Source organism: Atractosteus spatula, chromosome 2, assembly GCF_055471065.1.
Source record: "Atractosteus spatula isolate fAtrSpa1 chromosome 2, fAtrSpa1.hap1, whole genome shotgun sequence".
Lineage (NCBI taxonomy): Eukaryota > Metazoa > Chordata > Actinopteri > Semionotiformes > Lepisosteidae > Atractosteus > Atractosteus spatula.
In genome coordinates, this window is record NC_142707.1 from 31585128 (window position 1) to 31602606 (window position 17479).

Consider the following 17479-nt stretch of genomic DNA (forward strand, 5'->3'; position numbering starts at 1 on the left):
TAGTGAAAAGGTCCTTGTGGGTTCAGTGCTGGGTCATGTGACCAGAATTCCCCAAGTGGCTGCGTTCAGCCCAGGCTAAAGGGTGGGATCAGAGGGCCGGGGCTATTTCACGGGCACCTGTGGCCTCCCAGGCACTTGCAAGCCTGTGGCGCGGCCACTGAAGAACCTCCAGGGAAGGGGTGTGTCTAAGCTTGCTCGTTTCCATTATGTACTTCCCAAACTAGCAGAACGATGCCCCTTTAAAATCCATTGTTGTGTTTAAGGTAATCATGGCATCCATAAACTGTTTTCTTGCTTAGGCTAGGAGTGCGATTGAAAATAGATTTCTATTAATTATCTTTTCCCCTACTGTACATCAATAGGTTTTAGCACTGTGGAAACGGAATGTGTTCAGATGTGATTCTGTTTACAGAGGCCATGTAATAGATACCCTGTCGATTAAAGTGACGTTTTTATTATGGTGTTTTGTGGCACAAAGAACAAGCCTAAACTATATCTTCACATCCTAAAAAAGTTTCATTAAATTATAAAAAGTGCATAAACATGTTAAGTTGAAGGCATTACATCAAGTTCTCAGTGTATTAAACAGAAATAATCAAAATAAATTAAAAAATCATTGCTGCATTTCTGTTATAACCCAGATTTTGTGCAGTAGGTTTTGATCATTCACCATGTTCTCTTTTCAAGCATCACTGTGTTTCAGCTGAGCTGCTGTTCAGGAGAGGAGTTCTTTCTCCAATAGCGTGAACTACTTGACGAGACCTAGGATCAAGAAAAGCTCACTTATTTTTTGACAGACAAACTTTTTACACCACGATTTTTTATTCTCCGAATGTCAGAAATTGACTTTAAAAGGTCGGAATGGCCTATCACTTTCAAGACACAGAGGCACCCCACCTGCTGGGCCTGACTCGGTGAAGTAACTGACTCAAGGGATCATCCCATGTTATTTTGTACCTCATGAAAGAAATAACAATGGTCAACCTCATCCCATGGTATGAAAAGAGTAAAATGTTTAATGTAAACAATTAAGTTCAATTTCAGACCTGGGGTGCTATCTGTGTGGAGCTTGTATGGACTCTGCATGTTTCTGTGGGTCTCATCTGGGTGCTCAGTTTCCTCCCACAGTCCAAAGACATACTGGTACAGTAGGTTAACTGGCTCTGGGGAAAATGAGCCGTGGTGTGAGTGTGTGTATATGTCTGTGACTATGTGTGCCCTGTGATCGACCGGTGACCTGTCCTGGGTGTACCCTTGCTTGCCTGTTTCTTACCGAGATGGCACTAGCTTCCCTGTGACCTGGAAACAGTCAGAGAACAGATGGGTACTTAATCACTCGTAATTCAACTGTTCCATTGCTTAACAATAATACCTGCTGGACTGGGGCTTTTCAGGGCTATAACTGAATAATCTACAGTATCAGTGTGCAGAAAACATTTCTGCAGTAGCTACAATAAACAGGACACATATTGTAAGATCTCCAAAACTTGTTAATGCGATGCAGATTTTTTAAAATTACAATGTCCAGTACCCATTCGTTAACCTTTTTTTGTAACAGACTGCTATTTTGCTTATCTGCCAGCAGGTGGAGTGAGTTTTATTAGTAACACGTAAGCTTTAGGAAGAAACAGGACCTAGATTCCATAGAGAGTAAAACATTGAAAAAGGTATTCATATAGAATACACTGCATGCTGGTTAAGTGATTATTTTATTTCAATTAGCATAAGGCTAATAAGTATAGTGCACTGTAAGTTGTGAAAACTGTTCAAATGCAGTAGTAAAACATCTTTATGTTTACACATTGGAAAGTAATACAAACGTTATTTTCCGTGGTACTGTATATCATAAGAAAGATGATATCTGTTGTATTCAAGAGTGTGAGCATCAGTTAAAAAAAGGCATAACAACAGTAGCCACCTTGTGGTCTAGTGTAGCAGCTTAAATAAAGTCAGTTGTATTTCTACAGAAATCTAAATGTGTTACCAAAGAATTACTCCCTTTCTCATCCAGCTCACTACATCTTTCCTAGTGAATGTTCCATTATGGGATTGATACTCCTGAATTAATCCACTGAAAATGCTAATACAAACCAGATAAAACAAATCTTACCTTTTCTTCTTTATTGCCTCCATGAAGAAATAAAGTCCCAATAAGAACGACTAAAAAAGCAAAATGTGAAAACATGTTTCAATATAAAGGGATCCAAAACTCCCCAGTATTCCTTTTGGCATGAAGTTTTTTAAATTGGAAATGAAACATGGACTTCAGGCATCTATAAAAAAGCTTGTGAACGTCTGCTATGAGTAGTGGTTTCTCGCGCTCTTAATTCTTTTCCCCCTTTCTATCTGTACTCATTTTCACGACGGACATTTCCCTTTTCCAGTTTTTAGTTTTGTATCTGGAAAAAGTATACATCTTTTTGACATCTGGGTAAAATGCAGTTAAACCAATAATCTCCCAATGTCTGGAGTCTCCATAATAATGAAAACTAGTTTATGCATCTGACAGTACACTTTGTCTGGAAATTCAAGTTTGCGTTTTCTTTTTCAAAATGCTTCCCACCAGCTCCTGTCATCTCTTTCCAAATGTGTTACTTTCCAAACATTAATGAACCAATCATGATCATCTGCACCGCTCAATTTCTATAACATTTTGTACTTACAGCAAGAAAGGGTATTCCTCCTTGAATGACCGCAGCCCATTGAAAACTCAGCCTTTGAGTTGTGAAACCACCAAGTGTGGGGCCAATGAACATACTACATGAAGAAAACATTAAACAATTGGTTTAGAACATTGCTGAATTTAAGCAAAGTTACACTGCATTTTTAATCATTTTTTAAGTTAAATTAATTATTAAAGTACACAGCCTGGACAAAAATAGTTATACATTTAAATTTTTTTCTATTATATATTGCGATGGCAAACTTCATTTATGGCTTTAAAAATCATGAATTGAAAACAGACGGTCCAACAGACTAGGCTCATGTTTAAAAATGTACTTTTTCAGTACACCAATGTCCACAAATACAACTATTAATGCACAGGGTAAAATGAAAATAACCAGAATCTGAATGCTTTTCATTTCTTTAGCAACTAACTACATTGTTTGTTGTTTAAATTTACAGAATAAAGCTGTTCTCATGTAAAAACCTGGGTACCTTGTCTCACATATGAGTAATACGACAATAAGAGCTTAATTGTTTGCATATCCTGATGAGCAAAGTAACATCCAGGTCTGTTAATGGAATAATTCCTAGAATACCAACATAAATTGATTTTACCTACCCAGCAGACCACACTGCTCCAAACATTCCTGACACCAGTCCTAAAGTACTGAGGCCTTCCTCAAATCCATTTTCACTGAGAGAGAAGCACAAACAATTTACATACTGCTAAGCTATTCTAATTCCTTAAACCGATCAATGTTTATTTCGTTTTATGTACAACAGTAAATCTGCCTTGCATAACATTTTATTCCTAATTATGAACAGGAAGTAGGTTTTATTGTCCCATAAAAAATGTCTAGCAGCAATCTTGTACACATTCTTTCAAATGTCATGAATTAAGCCAATTACAGTATACATAAAAGTTCTTTAGCTGAGGATTTCCGCCTGCTAAATATTCCATCATCTCTGCACAAACTACTGGATTTAGAAAAAAGAACTTTCATCTTCAATGAAGATGAATCATGCCAAGCCACCACTGGCATTTGTCTACAACAAGTAAAGACAAGGAATTCCAGTACTTACTAAGCACATGTAAGGACCTCCGGGAATGTTGGAATGCCAGTCATGCCCAGGGAAAATCCAATAATGCTCAGCATCAGAACAAATAACCACAGCTGACTAAAATAAAAAACAATCTATTAGAAATTACAACCAAAATAGACCTCAGCAAAACTACAGTACATTGTGGAGAAAAACAACCATAACCAACCTTTTGATGTGCAGAATAGGAGCAGGACCTAGTAAACAAAAGGCAATTGCTGTTCCTAGGCCACCCAAGACCATGAGCCATCTTCTAACCGACTGCAACAGAGACAATTAAATCTCAAGGTATTCAAGAAAATGATCTCAGCTGAAACAAAATCAGGGTTTGTTATATCCTGCATCTCAACCTTAAACCCATACATACATGAAACCTACCTAGGAAAGGAAGAATCAGTTTATATACATTTAATAAGGTGACAGAACCCAAACTTGCGTGCAGCCTAAGCATAGCCACACAACTACAGTTTTCAATGTTATTTTCCAAATGTAACTGTTCACTTAAAGAAAGCTAAAGTTATTTTTTAATCATAAATATATTATCGTAACACACCATTGACAAGGTATTGTTACAAATATAGGGGCAAAGAAAACACAAATTGACAGAGCAGGATATAGTTAAGTAATTACAACCCTCAATTCTCCGAGATATGCCAAAATATACCAGACAGGTTGGTAAAGCTAGAGGCACCCAAGTTCATTATCTAACACAGCTCTGGTGGGAGAGTACGAAATCAGAGGCAAACCAGGATAAACAAATATTAACCATAACAAATACTGAACAACACAGTAAACAGCATACAGCATACATGTTACCCTTTTTACAGATAGGGTGCTTCAGAGGCCTGACCACCCGGAAAACCCACACCTCTAACCCAGTATTTCTGAAACCCACTATACAGTAATGCCAAAACAAGCCAACAAGAAAGTTAAGCCTACATCCTTAACAAAACAGACTACAACCTAGAGCTACACCTCCCTTCCTATAATTCCAAATGCTGCAAAGTAAATTGGAATCCATCTCCCTGTTCTAGAACTGCATCACTGACAAGGAGAGAACATCTTTAGCCTGGGGATTTCTTATGAAAACAAATCAGTTTCCTAAAATAAGAGGACTGCAAGCTCTCATAAACAAGGTTCCAACACTTGGCTAGAATCTGTTTTTAAAGGTTGAGTTGCTTCTTCTCTCTGGCTTTTCCTTCTCCGTCTATCCCTGCTTCTGCCTACCTGTTTCTATCCCGGGTTTCTGACTGATGGAGACCCTTCGTGATTTAACTTGGAGCCGATGAGGGCTGACCAAAGGATTCCCTTTGTTTCATAGTCCCTCAGACCACCTACAGCTCAGAAAACACCTCGGTTCCTACCTGTTGCTTTGAAGTGCAATTATTGACACTTCAATAGTAGTAATAGTTTTCATACTTACAGGTAGTTTATCACTAACAACCCCCAGTAGTGGTGATGATAGTGCATATGACAGTGCCTCGGCAAGGAACACAAGTCCCACATAGCCAGCAGGTAGATTAAACTGCAAGAGAAGAGTGCATTTCAGAATTATACAGAACTGCAGCTGATGTACAGCAGTGACTAAATGTTTTGTGTACTGAAGGTCTGCTGCACACTTTTGTGTGCTCAACTTCACCCTTATCCTCTGTACTCTTCTAATGAAGTGAGGTATGATTTTTGAAGGTTTAATGGGTTTTTTTATTTTTGAAATACTTGAAGTTTCCAAAACATACATGATGTACAATTAATACTGACAGTTTGCTTCAACTGTAAGTAGAAGTCCCCAAGCAGGGTTGGATTGAGAGGGCCTTCATATGATAAAGCAGTCATGCCAGGTGTCAGCGTGCAAAGAGAGAGCTATGTCATTCCTGTGTAAAATGCTAAGTCTTCTGCAGTAGCCAACGGGCTTCTACTGCAGTCACCAAGGAGCTGCAGGACATTGTGCATTTCAAAGAAATGAACGGATATACCAGAAGACACAAAGTTTGAATTCAAAGTTCGTACTATGACAACTAAAAAAACTGAGTTGATTTAGTGATGTATTTTAGCAACAGATCTACAATTGCTTTTAATTACTATACTGTCTTTTAAATGAAAGGCATACAGTATAACAGCTTGTCTCCCGTTTGTGAGGAAATATGCTAAAAAACAGAATTACAATAAAGAATTCCACAATTCTTTCACAATTCACAATTGATTCCACAATTTAAAATGATTATATTAAATAAACTATATTGGTAATGATAAAAAATCTTTTGTTTAATCAAAATCATCTAGTTCTAAAGGACTCCAAGACCTATTTTATTATTAATGATTAAAAAACTGTCTTTCCTACTTAAATCCAAAAACATATAAAACAGAATCCGTATAAAAGTTCTTTGATGCTAAATGGATTTATGGAAAAAAAATAACTCGAAACATCAATTAAAACTTTATAGTGATATAACAGGATTATATCACTGTAAACAGAAATCATTTGTAATATTATAATTTTTTTGTTAAAAGTTAATATGAAGAAAAAAGACCTTGCATTTTACCCTGTTCTACATGACAATTTTTATACAAAAATGAATGCCAAAAATATGTATTCAGCTGGTACAATGCACGTACAATTAATGTTTTCTAGATCACAGCACTTCCCCCAATTTTTTTTTTCCAGGACAACAACAGCAACAACTCACCTTTTCCAAAACAAAGAGAGACATGGTTGGATCCAAAAAACCAAGACCTGAACTCACAGAAAAGATTATGAAGCAGATTAAAACAATTTTTGGATGAGTGAAGAGTCTCCAGAATGAGTCTTTGCTGGGATTTGCATCTGGAAACAAACAACAAAGCTAATTTCAGCACAATATCATTATCTCTAGGTAAAGTAGGATGGGTATCCTAAAAGTAGGATTTTATTAATAACATGCATGCAGTTGTAGTTGCTTTTTCCGTTTTAGTATACACAAGAGCATTCAAATAGCTTTGAAACTCATATAGACTAGCATATTACAATTAATTACTAATTTGATCTTCATATCTCTGTGCATGAATTAAGTATTTTGTTCTTTGAATCATGGGGTCATTAAATACAAATTAAAACCTCAGCAATGTGCTGTCATGAAATGTTTGTGCAAGGAAGAATGAGCTTCAGGCAAATGCATGGACACATCCAATTGTGGAGTTCGACAAAATAGGTGAAGGTGTTTGAATCCTGGTCTGGATGAACCTTGGATGCCACCAGATCAGAAACAACCTCTGCTGAGGAAAGTGTGATATTGTCAGATGGCTGAATCAAAGTTGCAGAACTTGCAAAACAGCATTAAGGACTTTTATCCATGAAAGTCCTGTCCAGTGAAAAGGTTCAGCCACAGGAAAAGCCCCAAATTAAACTAATAAAATCACCAGAGTGGAGTTAAGTCAAAAGTGGCTGAAGCCCTTCTGCACTGATCCAGCAGACCTTGGTTCTCGGTGCCATGAATTCACCACAGGGACGCTCAGATCATCATTGATTCAATGCATCTTCTGGAATTTAAAGGCTTACAGCTCATTGACCACAATCATTAATATAGTATGTTGACTTGATAGCCCAGATTTATGGAAGCCCATTTCCGCCAGGGAGTAAAAAAAAAAAAAGCCCACATTTCATTGTCTATCCTTTTGTTATTGTAACAGATTCGGGTTCTAGGGCTTGTGCCCTTGCCGCTCCCACCCTACTTCGTGCCTCACTGCATTGGCTCGAACCCAGGACTTGCCAGCTGAGCTAAAGCAGACCTTTTTTAAGTAAAAAGGGACATACAATGGAAATATGCAAAAAGTATAAGTTTCAGCTTTTATAATTGTGAATTCCTCTGGATGTGAAGTGTCTATTTCTGTATCTTATTTCATATTCTGTCTCCGTTTTTGTATTTCTGGTGTTTAAATAAAAACTTTTTTAAAAAGCCCACCGTCCACTATTCCATCCAGGTACTATGGAAGCACATATTTTACTGTCTGTCCTTTTGTTATTGTAACGGATTCGGGTTCTAGGGCTTGTGCCCTCTCCGCTCCTACCCTACTTCGTGCCTCACTGCATTGGTTCGAACCCAGGTCTTGCCAGCTGAGCTAAAGAACACTTTCTTTAGCCCCGGCGGCCTGCATCCCTGTTATGCGCAGGGGAGGGCGGTGCCGTCACCACACTGCAACCAGATCGTACAACCTGTATGTCGGCCGTTCCGTTACACTATATTCATAAATCGTACAGGATCATAGGATCTATAGGCCTGAAGACTTGTTTTGTCAAGTGTCCTGATAAAAATCAAATTAATTACACTAATTTTTATAGAATCCCATTGCACTGTGGGCTTTTAAAAAAAGTTTTTATTTAAACACCAGAAATACAAAAACGGAGACAGAATATGAAATACGATACAGAAATAGACACTTCACATCCAGAGGAATTCACAATTATAAAAGCTGAAACTTATGCTTTTTACATATTTCCATTGTATGTCATTTTTTACTTAAAAAAGAAGGTCTTCTTTAGCTCAGCTGGCAAGACCTGGGTTCGAGCCAATGCAGTGAGGCACGAAGTAGGGTGGGAGCGGCGAGGGCACAAGCCCTAGAACCCGAATCCGTTACAATAACAAAAGGACAGACGATGAAATGTGGGCTATTTCGAAGTCGCAAATGTGAGATACTAAGTCGGAATTCTGAGTTGCTAAGTCGGAATTCTGAGTTGCTAAGTCGGAATTCAGAGATAGTAAGTCGCAATTCAGAGATAGTAAGTCGCAATTCAGAGATAGTAAGTCACAATTCTTAGATACTAAGTCGGAATTCTGAGATACTAAGTCGGAATTCTGAGTTACTAAGTCGGAATTCTGAGTTACTAAGTCGGAATTCTGAGTTACTAAGTCGGAATTCTGAGATACCATAGCGCGTTTTTTTTTTTACTCCCTGGCGGAAACGGGCTTCCATACAGATTTAAAAAGCCATCTGCAAAAAAACAGAAAAGGGAACTGATCTGTGGTGTTGTGCAACAAGTCACTGGTACATAAGACCAGGGTATACAGTCTAGCATTTACCAGTGTTGGCTTAAACAGCTGAAACATCCATCCACCAGCCCAAACCCAGCCTCGATTATCTTACTGTTAAGTTTTTAGTGTGTGCTACACAGTACAATTCATCAATATGAAGATGCCCTCAATTCCACCAAGAAATAAAGTGGGTGAACTGCTTATTTATTTCTATATACCTGAGCTGCAAAGCTTTTTGTTTGCCTCTTGTATAATAATTAGAGCTCTTCTTTTTCTGTAGTTTTAATCACGACATCTCATTATACTTACCATAAGCCAACTTGTTTTCCTAGCTTAAAACACTAAAACTCTGCTAATCACCAACAAGGCCAGCTGCTTTTCATTTATCATCAGAACTGTTAAGCAATTCCCTCATGCACAATTTGCAGGAGAGGCAGATCTCTAATCCTAGCCTATTTAACTAACTTCAGATCTGCAGTATCGCACCATAGCCTACAGTGGATGATGTTATGGTTGTCGGTTTATTTTTGCCAGCAATTAAAACAAGAACATTTGATTAAATATCCTTGTTGATGTAACAGAGATAAAGTGAGCAGCTATCACAAGCACAATTTTCAGAATAATGAAAGTTAATAACAAGTACAAATTGCACCTAGAGGAAAATGAATACTTTTCACTACTTTGGAATCAAGTGATGACTTGGTTGGCAATTATAGCTTAAGCAGAGGAAAGCAGTTTAAAAATAAACACCACAAGAGCCTTATACATTTTGAATCAAATGCAACCAGAGTCTGGGGCAGGACATGCACCAGCAGACATCCTGGACCTGATTCAATATTTAAAATATTGCATATGGGATTTTAAAGCAAAATTGTCTGGTTGCATATTTCAGGAACTGACTTCTTTGTCTCTGACAGGACTCAATCAAGCAAAAGACCTACCATAGTTTGGTAAAACACACATGTTAAATGGCACCATCACTAGGAGAATACCCCCCACACCGATAAAAGGAATCTTGTAACCGAATGACTGATACAAAAATCCACCAATGGGAGGTCCCAGCACCAGGCCTAGCCCAGTAAAAATTTCCAAACTACCCTGAAAAGCAAAAAAAAAACACTGTATAATGTTTTTACTTTCACAGGTCATTACATCAAAACATGCTGTATGAAAACACACATTTTGTACAAATATGATTTCTCTTTGTAACAGTGAAGCGGCATACATGGATGGGTAATTCTGAATAACTCTTATGCATCAAAAATTCTTACTGTACATTAATAATGCTAATCCTCAATGCTAATCCTCAACTATCTCATATTAAAAGCTTTTCAGACATCATTTTTAAACCTTGGTGATAACGATAATTAAAACAAGGGCATGAGAGAGTACAGTGGCTTACAAAACAAAATTGAAACAACAATCAGAACCATTATTTTGTATTTTAGTAATGGTTTCGAGTACTGTGGACTTTGTCTTTGGCAAATTCAACTTTTTTTCGCCTTACAAATTGAGAAGTACATGACATGAGTTAGGGAACATTTTGCTGGCTATCATTATCTTATTAGGACATCTAACTGACAAGAGCAAGAAAAACTCCCCCCACAATGTCTTTATCAAGCTGGGATGGATTGCTCACTGATTAGAGCTTTCTAGGAAAATACAAATTGACGTAATTAGAGAGTAAAGTAACTTAACCAAAGCAATATGAATGAATAACTAAGGAAATATAAAATATAAAAGGTGGTATGCTGGCGCAGTGGTTAGCATTGCTGCTTTGTACCACTGAGGCACTTCTATTCCTGGAGTGCCCTGGGTGTGGAGCTTGCATGTTCTCCCTGCGCTTGTGTGGGTTACCTCTGGCTTCTTTGGTTTCCTCCCACAGTCCAAAAACATACTGGCAGGTTAAACTGGCTTCTGGAAACATTTGCCAATGTATGTCTGTAATTAAACCCAGAGCCCCAGCACTAGAAAGCAAAGATGCTAAGCACTCCTCCACCCAACTTTATTCATGGCCTTCATAAATACATTAGGTCAAAAACCAAACAAATAGATGTGTAAATTATTTCAGTAAAATATATATTATTTAGAGTATTTTAAGATTAAGTGCATGCACTTAATTTAGACTGAATTTAGTGACAAAATGTATTTACACTTCTGTAACACAGGAACAGTTTTATGTAAACACTGATATCTTAGTAGTATTTATTATTAAAATGATTTGCAAGTATACAGTTGCCGCCATATTTAGATATTTCCCAGAAAAGTTTATTTATCTTGAAAAGATATTCCTATATCATATGACATTTTTTAGTCATATAGACATTTCATAAGACCTGTCAATTTAAGGAAGGGTCTCAAAGTCAACTTTAATTGCCACTGGATATTAATGGAGGCCAAACACAGAAGGAAAACACTCAGGACCACATCAGCATGGAGAAAAGTACATTGTCCCCTGTCCCCAAAGAGAATTGTTCAAAGAATGAACTAAATGATTACTTTGATCTTTGTGTCTTGCACTGGCAAAATCACAGTCTAAGTAGGAGCTCTATGTTAAGAGCTAAAGAATGGAGATCACAAGTGCAAGACAGACAACCTGGTTCTTGTGGGTTCTGGTGGAGCAGTGGTCAAATATCCCTCATGCGTAGTTTAAAAGAGTACTGCTGGATTAAAGGAAGCACGTTCACAGGGTAATTATGTCAAAGGAGGAATTTACAAAATACCTGCTTCTGTGGTATGAATATGTTTTGAGCATCCTGCATTTAAAAATATGTAATCATTTTTAGCAAAACTATTTAGTCAGGCAGGTACTAACTACCTGTCAGGCAGGCTACCTCACAGCACTGGGGCCCTGGGTTCAATTCTGGACCTGGGCTGCTATCAGCATGTTCATAAGTAATAAAGAGTTTAAAAGTTTTTAGCAAGTTAAGTCTAAGTTTCTAGTTCAGTAAATCCTGTGGCCTTGAAGTCCTGGGCATTCTGCCTAGTTCCCAAGTGCGTGACACCTGCACTCTCGTCTTATTTCGGTTCTTGTACTCTCACGGATCGAGCTCTGCTGCTTAGTAACCCTAACGATAAGAACTTTGTAACCTGCTCATTATAATATATACTGTATACAGTATATATGTGCTGAGAAGATCAGCTGCAGTTTGAGCTCTACTTAGCTATCTCGCTAAGTGTCTGCTCCTTGTGTACGCAATAAAGACTCCTTTCTCTGATGGAACCAGAGTCAAGTTTCCGATTCAACAGTATGTCCTCCCTATGTTTGACTGGGCTTTTTGATTGGCACTCCAGTTTCCTTGCACAGTCCAAAAACACATGGGTAGGTTAACTGGCTTCTAGGAAAACTCGTCCTGATGTTAGTGTGTCTGTCCTGTGATGGACTGGCATCCTGTCCAGTCCTTGCCGGGTTAGGCTCTGGCTCTCCCACAACCCAAAATTGGATGCAGCAGTTAGAAAATGAATGGATGCATTTAAGCCATACAATATTCATTTTCCTTAAACAAATAAATTTAGTGTCAGATTTTACTAAAACAAGCACAAATTGGAAAACAATTTGTTCTTAGGCAACAAAGTGGACTCATAATTCTGGTGCACCTATGACACATTAATGTTCAAACATTATCACATCAAAGGAGGTTAAATATGACTGTGTTCCATTATTTTAGTGAACTAATTAAAAAGCTTGTTTTCTTCTTTTGCCGAGTGAGTACTGAGCTGGAGCCTCCTGAATGTACTAGAATAGTAGACAAGATATTGTCACGTGCTGCACAGATACGTGACTGTTGTCTGGCAACACTGGATGTTGACATGCCTGCTTCAGCAACTCAATGGCCCCTTTCCATCTACAGTGCCTTGTAGGAGTCATGGTAATTTGGTTCAAACAAGAATACTGCACATTTCCTTAGCTTTTTGTACCCAAGCTCACAGGCACAGTAATGTGAACATCACCTCAACCTTAACTACATTTGCAAGTCTGGAAAACTACATGGTGAGTGAGAAATATGCAAGCAGCCATGACTAATTTTTCACATTTGGCCAAGTAATTGCTCAGATGTAAAATGAATGAAACAATATTTACTGATAATTTGTGAAAAGGAATATATGCTTTTGAAGAAATACTGGAAATAACTGGTTGTGGTATTTATAATGCCTCTTAATATAGCTAGATAATAAGTACAATATTACCCTAATTATTTAACATACTGCTCCTGTATACTGTATTTACCAATACCGTAGGGTCTTGACTTCTGAGAATTCAGCATTAGCAAATTCACTTATTCGTGATTCAGTCTGGCCAACGGTGTCTTGTTTGGAAGAAGAGCAGAGCAGGATGAAACTGCACTGAAGGTCGTTATCCACAACTTTCAAATTAGTGGCACAACAGACTAGGATCATGAGACAAATCTAGCTAGTAAATCTCTCCCAGCCGCCTGCCCAAGTACCACCTACCCAGCATCCACATCTCAATGAAGTCTTGTTTTCATATTGTCTTAGACACTCCCGGTTCTATGTCCACTATGGGTTAGTAACAGGCTGGAGACATCTTTACACCGTTCTTTTCGTTGATCAGTGGTATTGAACTTGAAGCCAAAACATTAGTACTTTAATTGTTATATAAGGGAGGGTTACTTACTGTATGTTTTTTAACCATAGATACTATAAACTGTAGTACAGTACATTACGCATTATGTATAGGGGTGGACTGTTGATTAATTTGGCTGTTTGTGACGGTTCATTGCACCGAATCCTCATACATGTCGAGACCCTTCTGTATTTCATGCTTATTTCGAAGTGTGAACACTTCCCTTACATTCTTACTCTGTTCATCAATGACACTGCAGGCATCTGTGTCAGGTCACAAAAGTCTCAGCAAGTAAGCACCCGTTCTCTAATGTCCGTGAGATATATCGTGCCAACAAAAGTCTGTCAACCCAAAAATCATTAGTTAATGTCTCAGTACCAAACTGGAGCAATGGTCATCAGCAGTTTATTATTTTAAGTTGTGTTTAAGCTATATACAGTATATTTTAGTTGAAATAAGATATAAAGTTGTGCCAGTGAGTTCCCTTAAAACACATTAAAAAAATGTAAAGAATCAATGTAGTATATAACAGAATTCACAAGAGAAAAAACCCAGTAACAAGGCAACCACTAACAGACACTAATTCAGAGCACAGGGTCCTAAGAATCTATAAATAATTTTGGATTTCTCAATGTTATCAGTCCACTGTGGCTGCGATTCCCCAAGCAGCAATGTGCAAGTGCTCGTGATGGCCGTGGGTCATGGCACAACAGCCTTGACAGTGCTGAGCTGAGCACTTTACCCCTCAGGCATCCCATATGTATGTGCGTTGAGGGTGCTGGTGTATGAAAATAATACTGTACATCTGTAATTCTGATTTAAGTATATAAAGGTTGTGTAATACATACAGTACACATTTTACATGAAAGCATGGCACATTAAATAAGTTAAAACAATATCATCGCACCAACATCTCCATGACACTTAGCAAGTCTACTCACCAAAACAGTGGCTATATTGTTAGGAAAGGCTTTTGCGATAATTGCAAAGGAAGATGTCATAGCAGCAGCAAAGCCTATAGCATCTATAGACCGTATGAGAAAGCACAGCACTATGAAATCTGTTTTTCCCGCCACTTTGTCGAGCAAGCTGGAATTGTACAGAGCACAACAGTCAGTCACAAGACTTTGCTAATTTTGTTTAGAAATTACAGCCATTAAAAACAGGGGTTAAATGCATACCCTTTAATTCCCACAAAAACAGCAGTCTCCATTTTTCTGATAATGGTATATGTCTATAAACACTGAAGCACTTTATCATGCCAAGTTCCTTTAAATAATAATCAGATTCCACATTTCAGAGCCATTTACTAGTTTACAGTATAAGTCCTCAGAATCTGAAGCATCACGTATTAAATTATTTTTATTGACATTTAACTATTATCAATACTTCAATAAGAATTTTAAAAAGCAATTACACTAAACAACTTATTAATGAATATGATCAAAACTACACATACTGTATAACCTTGTGCAAATTAAAAAATTAAAGGCAACCAATGTCTCTATATACAGTATAGCAAAGCAAATATGACTGAGGTAAAAAGAACACAAAATCTTAAGAAAAGGGGTTCTGAATCCTGATCAACCAAAAGCAGTAAAATGACAAAAGGACAGACTTACCCAAAAAGAATTGTACACACACCTGACACAAAAAGGCCAGAAACGAGCATAAATTTTGCTCCAATCTGAACAATCTGAAAATAGATATATACAACCATTTTTAGACTTATTGCAGACATCACAAAATTGACAGAGCATAAGCATTAATAACTGCTAACAGTCTGCAGACAGAATGTAACTTACGTATCTCCCCAGTATTAAAGATCCCAACAAATTGAAAAAGGCATAACATCCAAATATCAGCCCAATTACAGTCTGACTTGCCCCTTTTTTCTCTGCCTGCAAGAAAAACACAAGCATCTTTCATAAAAATCATAAAATCATGTTTCATGATACAGCAAGACCAAATGGACACTTTCAGTGCAGCTTCTAATACCAAAAACAGACCACATCACTAGTGGGTATCCAGAAATGCTTTAGCATGTTAATTTGCTTTCCATCTTTAGCAAATGTATTTCTGTATGTTTTGTTTGAGCGCTATTTTGTGCTACTTCTGTGTTATTTCGTTGAAATAAAATCATTTCTGCAGAATTTAGAACAAATGCATCATGCGGTATTGCGATGTTGTGTTCATTGGAAGCTTTGGCAAAAATAAATTGCCTCGAGAGATGTATTCTCTTTTTGCAACACATGGTATAAAAACAATGTGTTTATTGATTTTTTTCTTGTACTGTATGTACAAAGTGGTTTTGTTCAGTAAACGTCTGCTGACAATCTTTTAACAGAGGTGACTATTCACTATTTTAGTCCAGCAAAACAAAGCTGTTCCCTGATACATCTGCAGAGCTCTCCTCTGAACCTACAGTAGGAAGATACAGAACCTACAGTACCTCATTTGGAAAAAATGGTCCTAATATTGAATAGCAAATCATTGAGCTAAAATTTACGGATGCCATTGACATTAGGGTAAAGATCTTCTTTTTTGACATCCTTTGAGGTTCCCTTGTAGATTCTTCTTCATCTGCAAAAAATATACAGGAATTAGAGTTATAAAATCTCGGAGCACAAAACTAGAAAGTAATTCCTATTACGCAGAAATAAAAAAACATCTAAATGGGTACGATGCATTGCTGCTTTGTTCAGGTGGCAGAATAATGTCAAATTAACGTACAGTACACCTGGTCAATATTACACGGTCTGAGTATGCTAAAAACTACTGGATATCTCGCGTATTCCGAGAACTAGATATTATGTATAAACTGAAATGCCAATATAAGAAGAGGAGGAAAGAAAGAAAAACAAAAAATGCAATAATATCTGTATATTTAGAAAACATGTGTCAGAATACAGGTATATTATTTATTCTCCTTCAGTACTCATCGGTTAGACCTAACATTCGTATTATCGTGCTAAGACATTTAATAATGTTTCTTATATAATGTATATCATTCTGCTTTAATTAACGTTGTATTTAGCAGCATACGCAGAAAATATCCAAAGTACTGTGAGCAACAAAGAAGACGCAATTATATTTATGTAACAACCTAAAACATAAAATAACTGTTTTCAAACAGTATATCCTACGCATCACATAATAGCATCATACAAGTTTTAATCTAAAAAAAAACCTGGAATTCTGTCCCCGTTAGAGTCCGGATTGTCGTGGTTCATGTCGGAACTTGTTCATGCAGAACTGTACGGTGGCCGTGGATGCGTCCTCTACTTGCACTAATCTGCCACCAAAGAAATTCACCAGGAGGTTTTCTTTCGCGGACTTTAAAGTTCATGTCTAGTTACAGTATTGCATAACTCCTTACAATAGTACTGTATTCCCTACGCAACTTGAATTGTGAAACAGAACGTCAGGTTCCTGAAAGGGGAGGGATTTATTGTCTATTCGAAGCGACTCGTACCTACTGTACACTATTTAAAACCTTTCCGGTTGTTTTACCCTTAATTAAATATTTTCTATAAGTAGTATTTTTTAATAAAACAACAATAATAATTAACAATACCATTCATTCAAAGCAGTGGCAGTAAAAAAAAAAACGATCTTAAACTACGAACAAATACATAGCAAAGCATAGCAGTTTAATTTGTTAAGGTTTTCCTTTAAGAAAGGTTGATGTAAAATTTAAAGTAAAAGCAGCACGGTCTCTCGTCTTCAAAACGCCTATGTATACACTTGGCAAACCTTAAACTTTAAACGTAAAACCTTAAACACTTTGTTTTTTATATAATCAGTTTTGTTTCTGTTAAAATTATATTACTGTACTAAATTATTATAAAATAATGCATGTTTTGCACTATAGACCCTTCTCTGATTTCCCATTATCGTGTGAAGACCTCCCTTAGAGCAAAACTTTGCTTACGTTTGTTTGACCACCTTTCTCTACTACAGACAGCCATTAGTGGGGTTTTTTGTTCTAATGAAGGGTACAGTACGTGTAACAGACACAATTAAAAGGATAACTTAAGGATATTAAAATCACTCATAATTAATATTTCTCTTGCCATTTCAGCTGTGGTGTGAAGAATTATATCACTAAGGCGTCCAATTA

At 37.2% G+C, this 17479-nt stretch overlaps 1 protein-coding gene across 1 annotated transcript; it reads right to left on the bottom strand.

Moving 5' to 3' along the window:
* Positions 1-434: 434 nt before the first annotated feature.
* On the bottom strand, positions 435-16805 carry slc18b1 (solute carrier family 18 member B1). The gene is made up of 14 exons (XM_088931598.1): positions 16547-16805; positions 15809-15939; positions 15162-15257; positions 14979-15052; positions 14298-14445; positions 9713-9869; positions 6453-6589; positions 5192-5293; positions 3938-4029; positions 3751-3846; positions 3287-3361; positions 2664-2757; positions 2111-2160; positions 435-762 (listed from the first exon to the last, which is right to left on the bottom strand). The coding sequence occupies exons 1-14, from the start codon at positions 16587-16589 to the stop codon at positions 690-692; spliced, it is 1368 nt and encodes a 455-aa protein (XP_088787724.1). The 5' UTR covers positions 16590-16805; the 3' UTR covers positions 435-689.
* Positions 16806-17479: the final 674 nt, after the last annotated feature.

Excerpts from the sequence above, each read along its gene's own strand:
- slc18b1 (XM_088931598.1), bottom strand. The coding sequence starts at position 16,589 with ATGAACCACGACAATCCGGACTCTAACGGGGACAGAATTCCAG. Across the intron at positions 15,053-15,161 it reads CTTTAATACTGGGGAGATAC|ATTGTTCAGATTGGAGCAAA; the intron begins GTAAGTTACATT and ends ATCTATTTTCAG. Across the intron at positions 14,446-14,978 it reads GTGTGTACAATTCTTTTTGG|CTTGCTCGACAAAGTGGCGG; the intron begins GTAAGTCTGTCC and ends GTACAATTCCAG.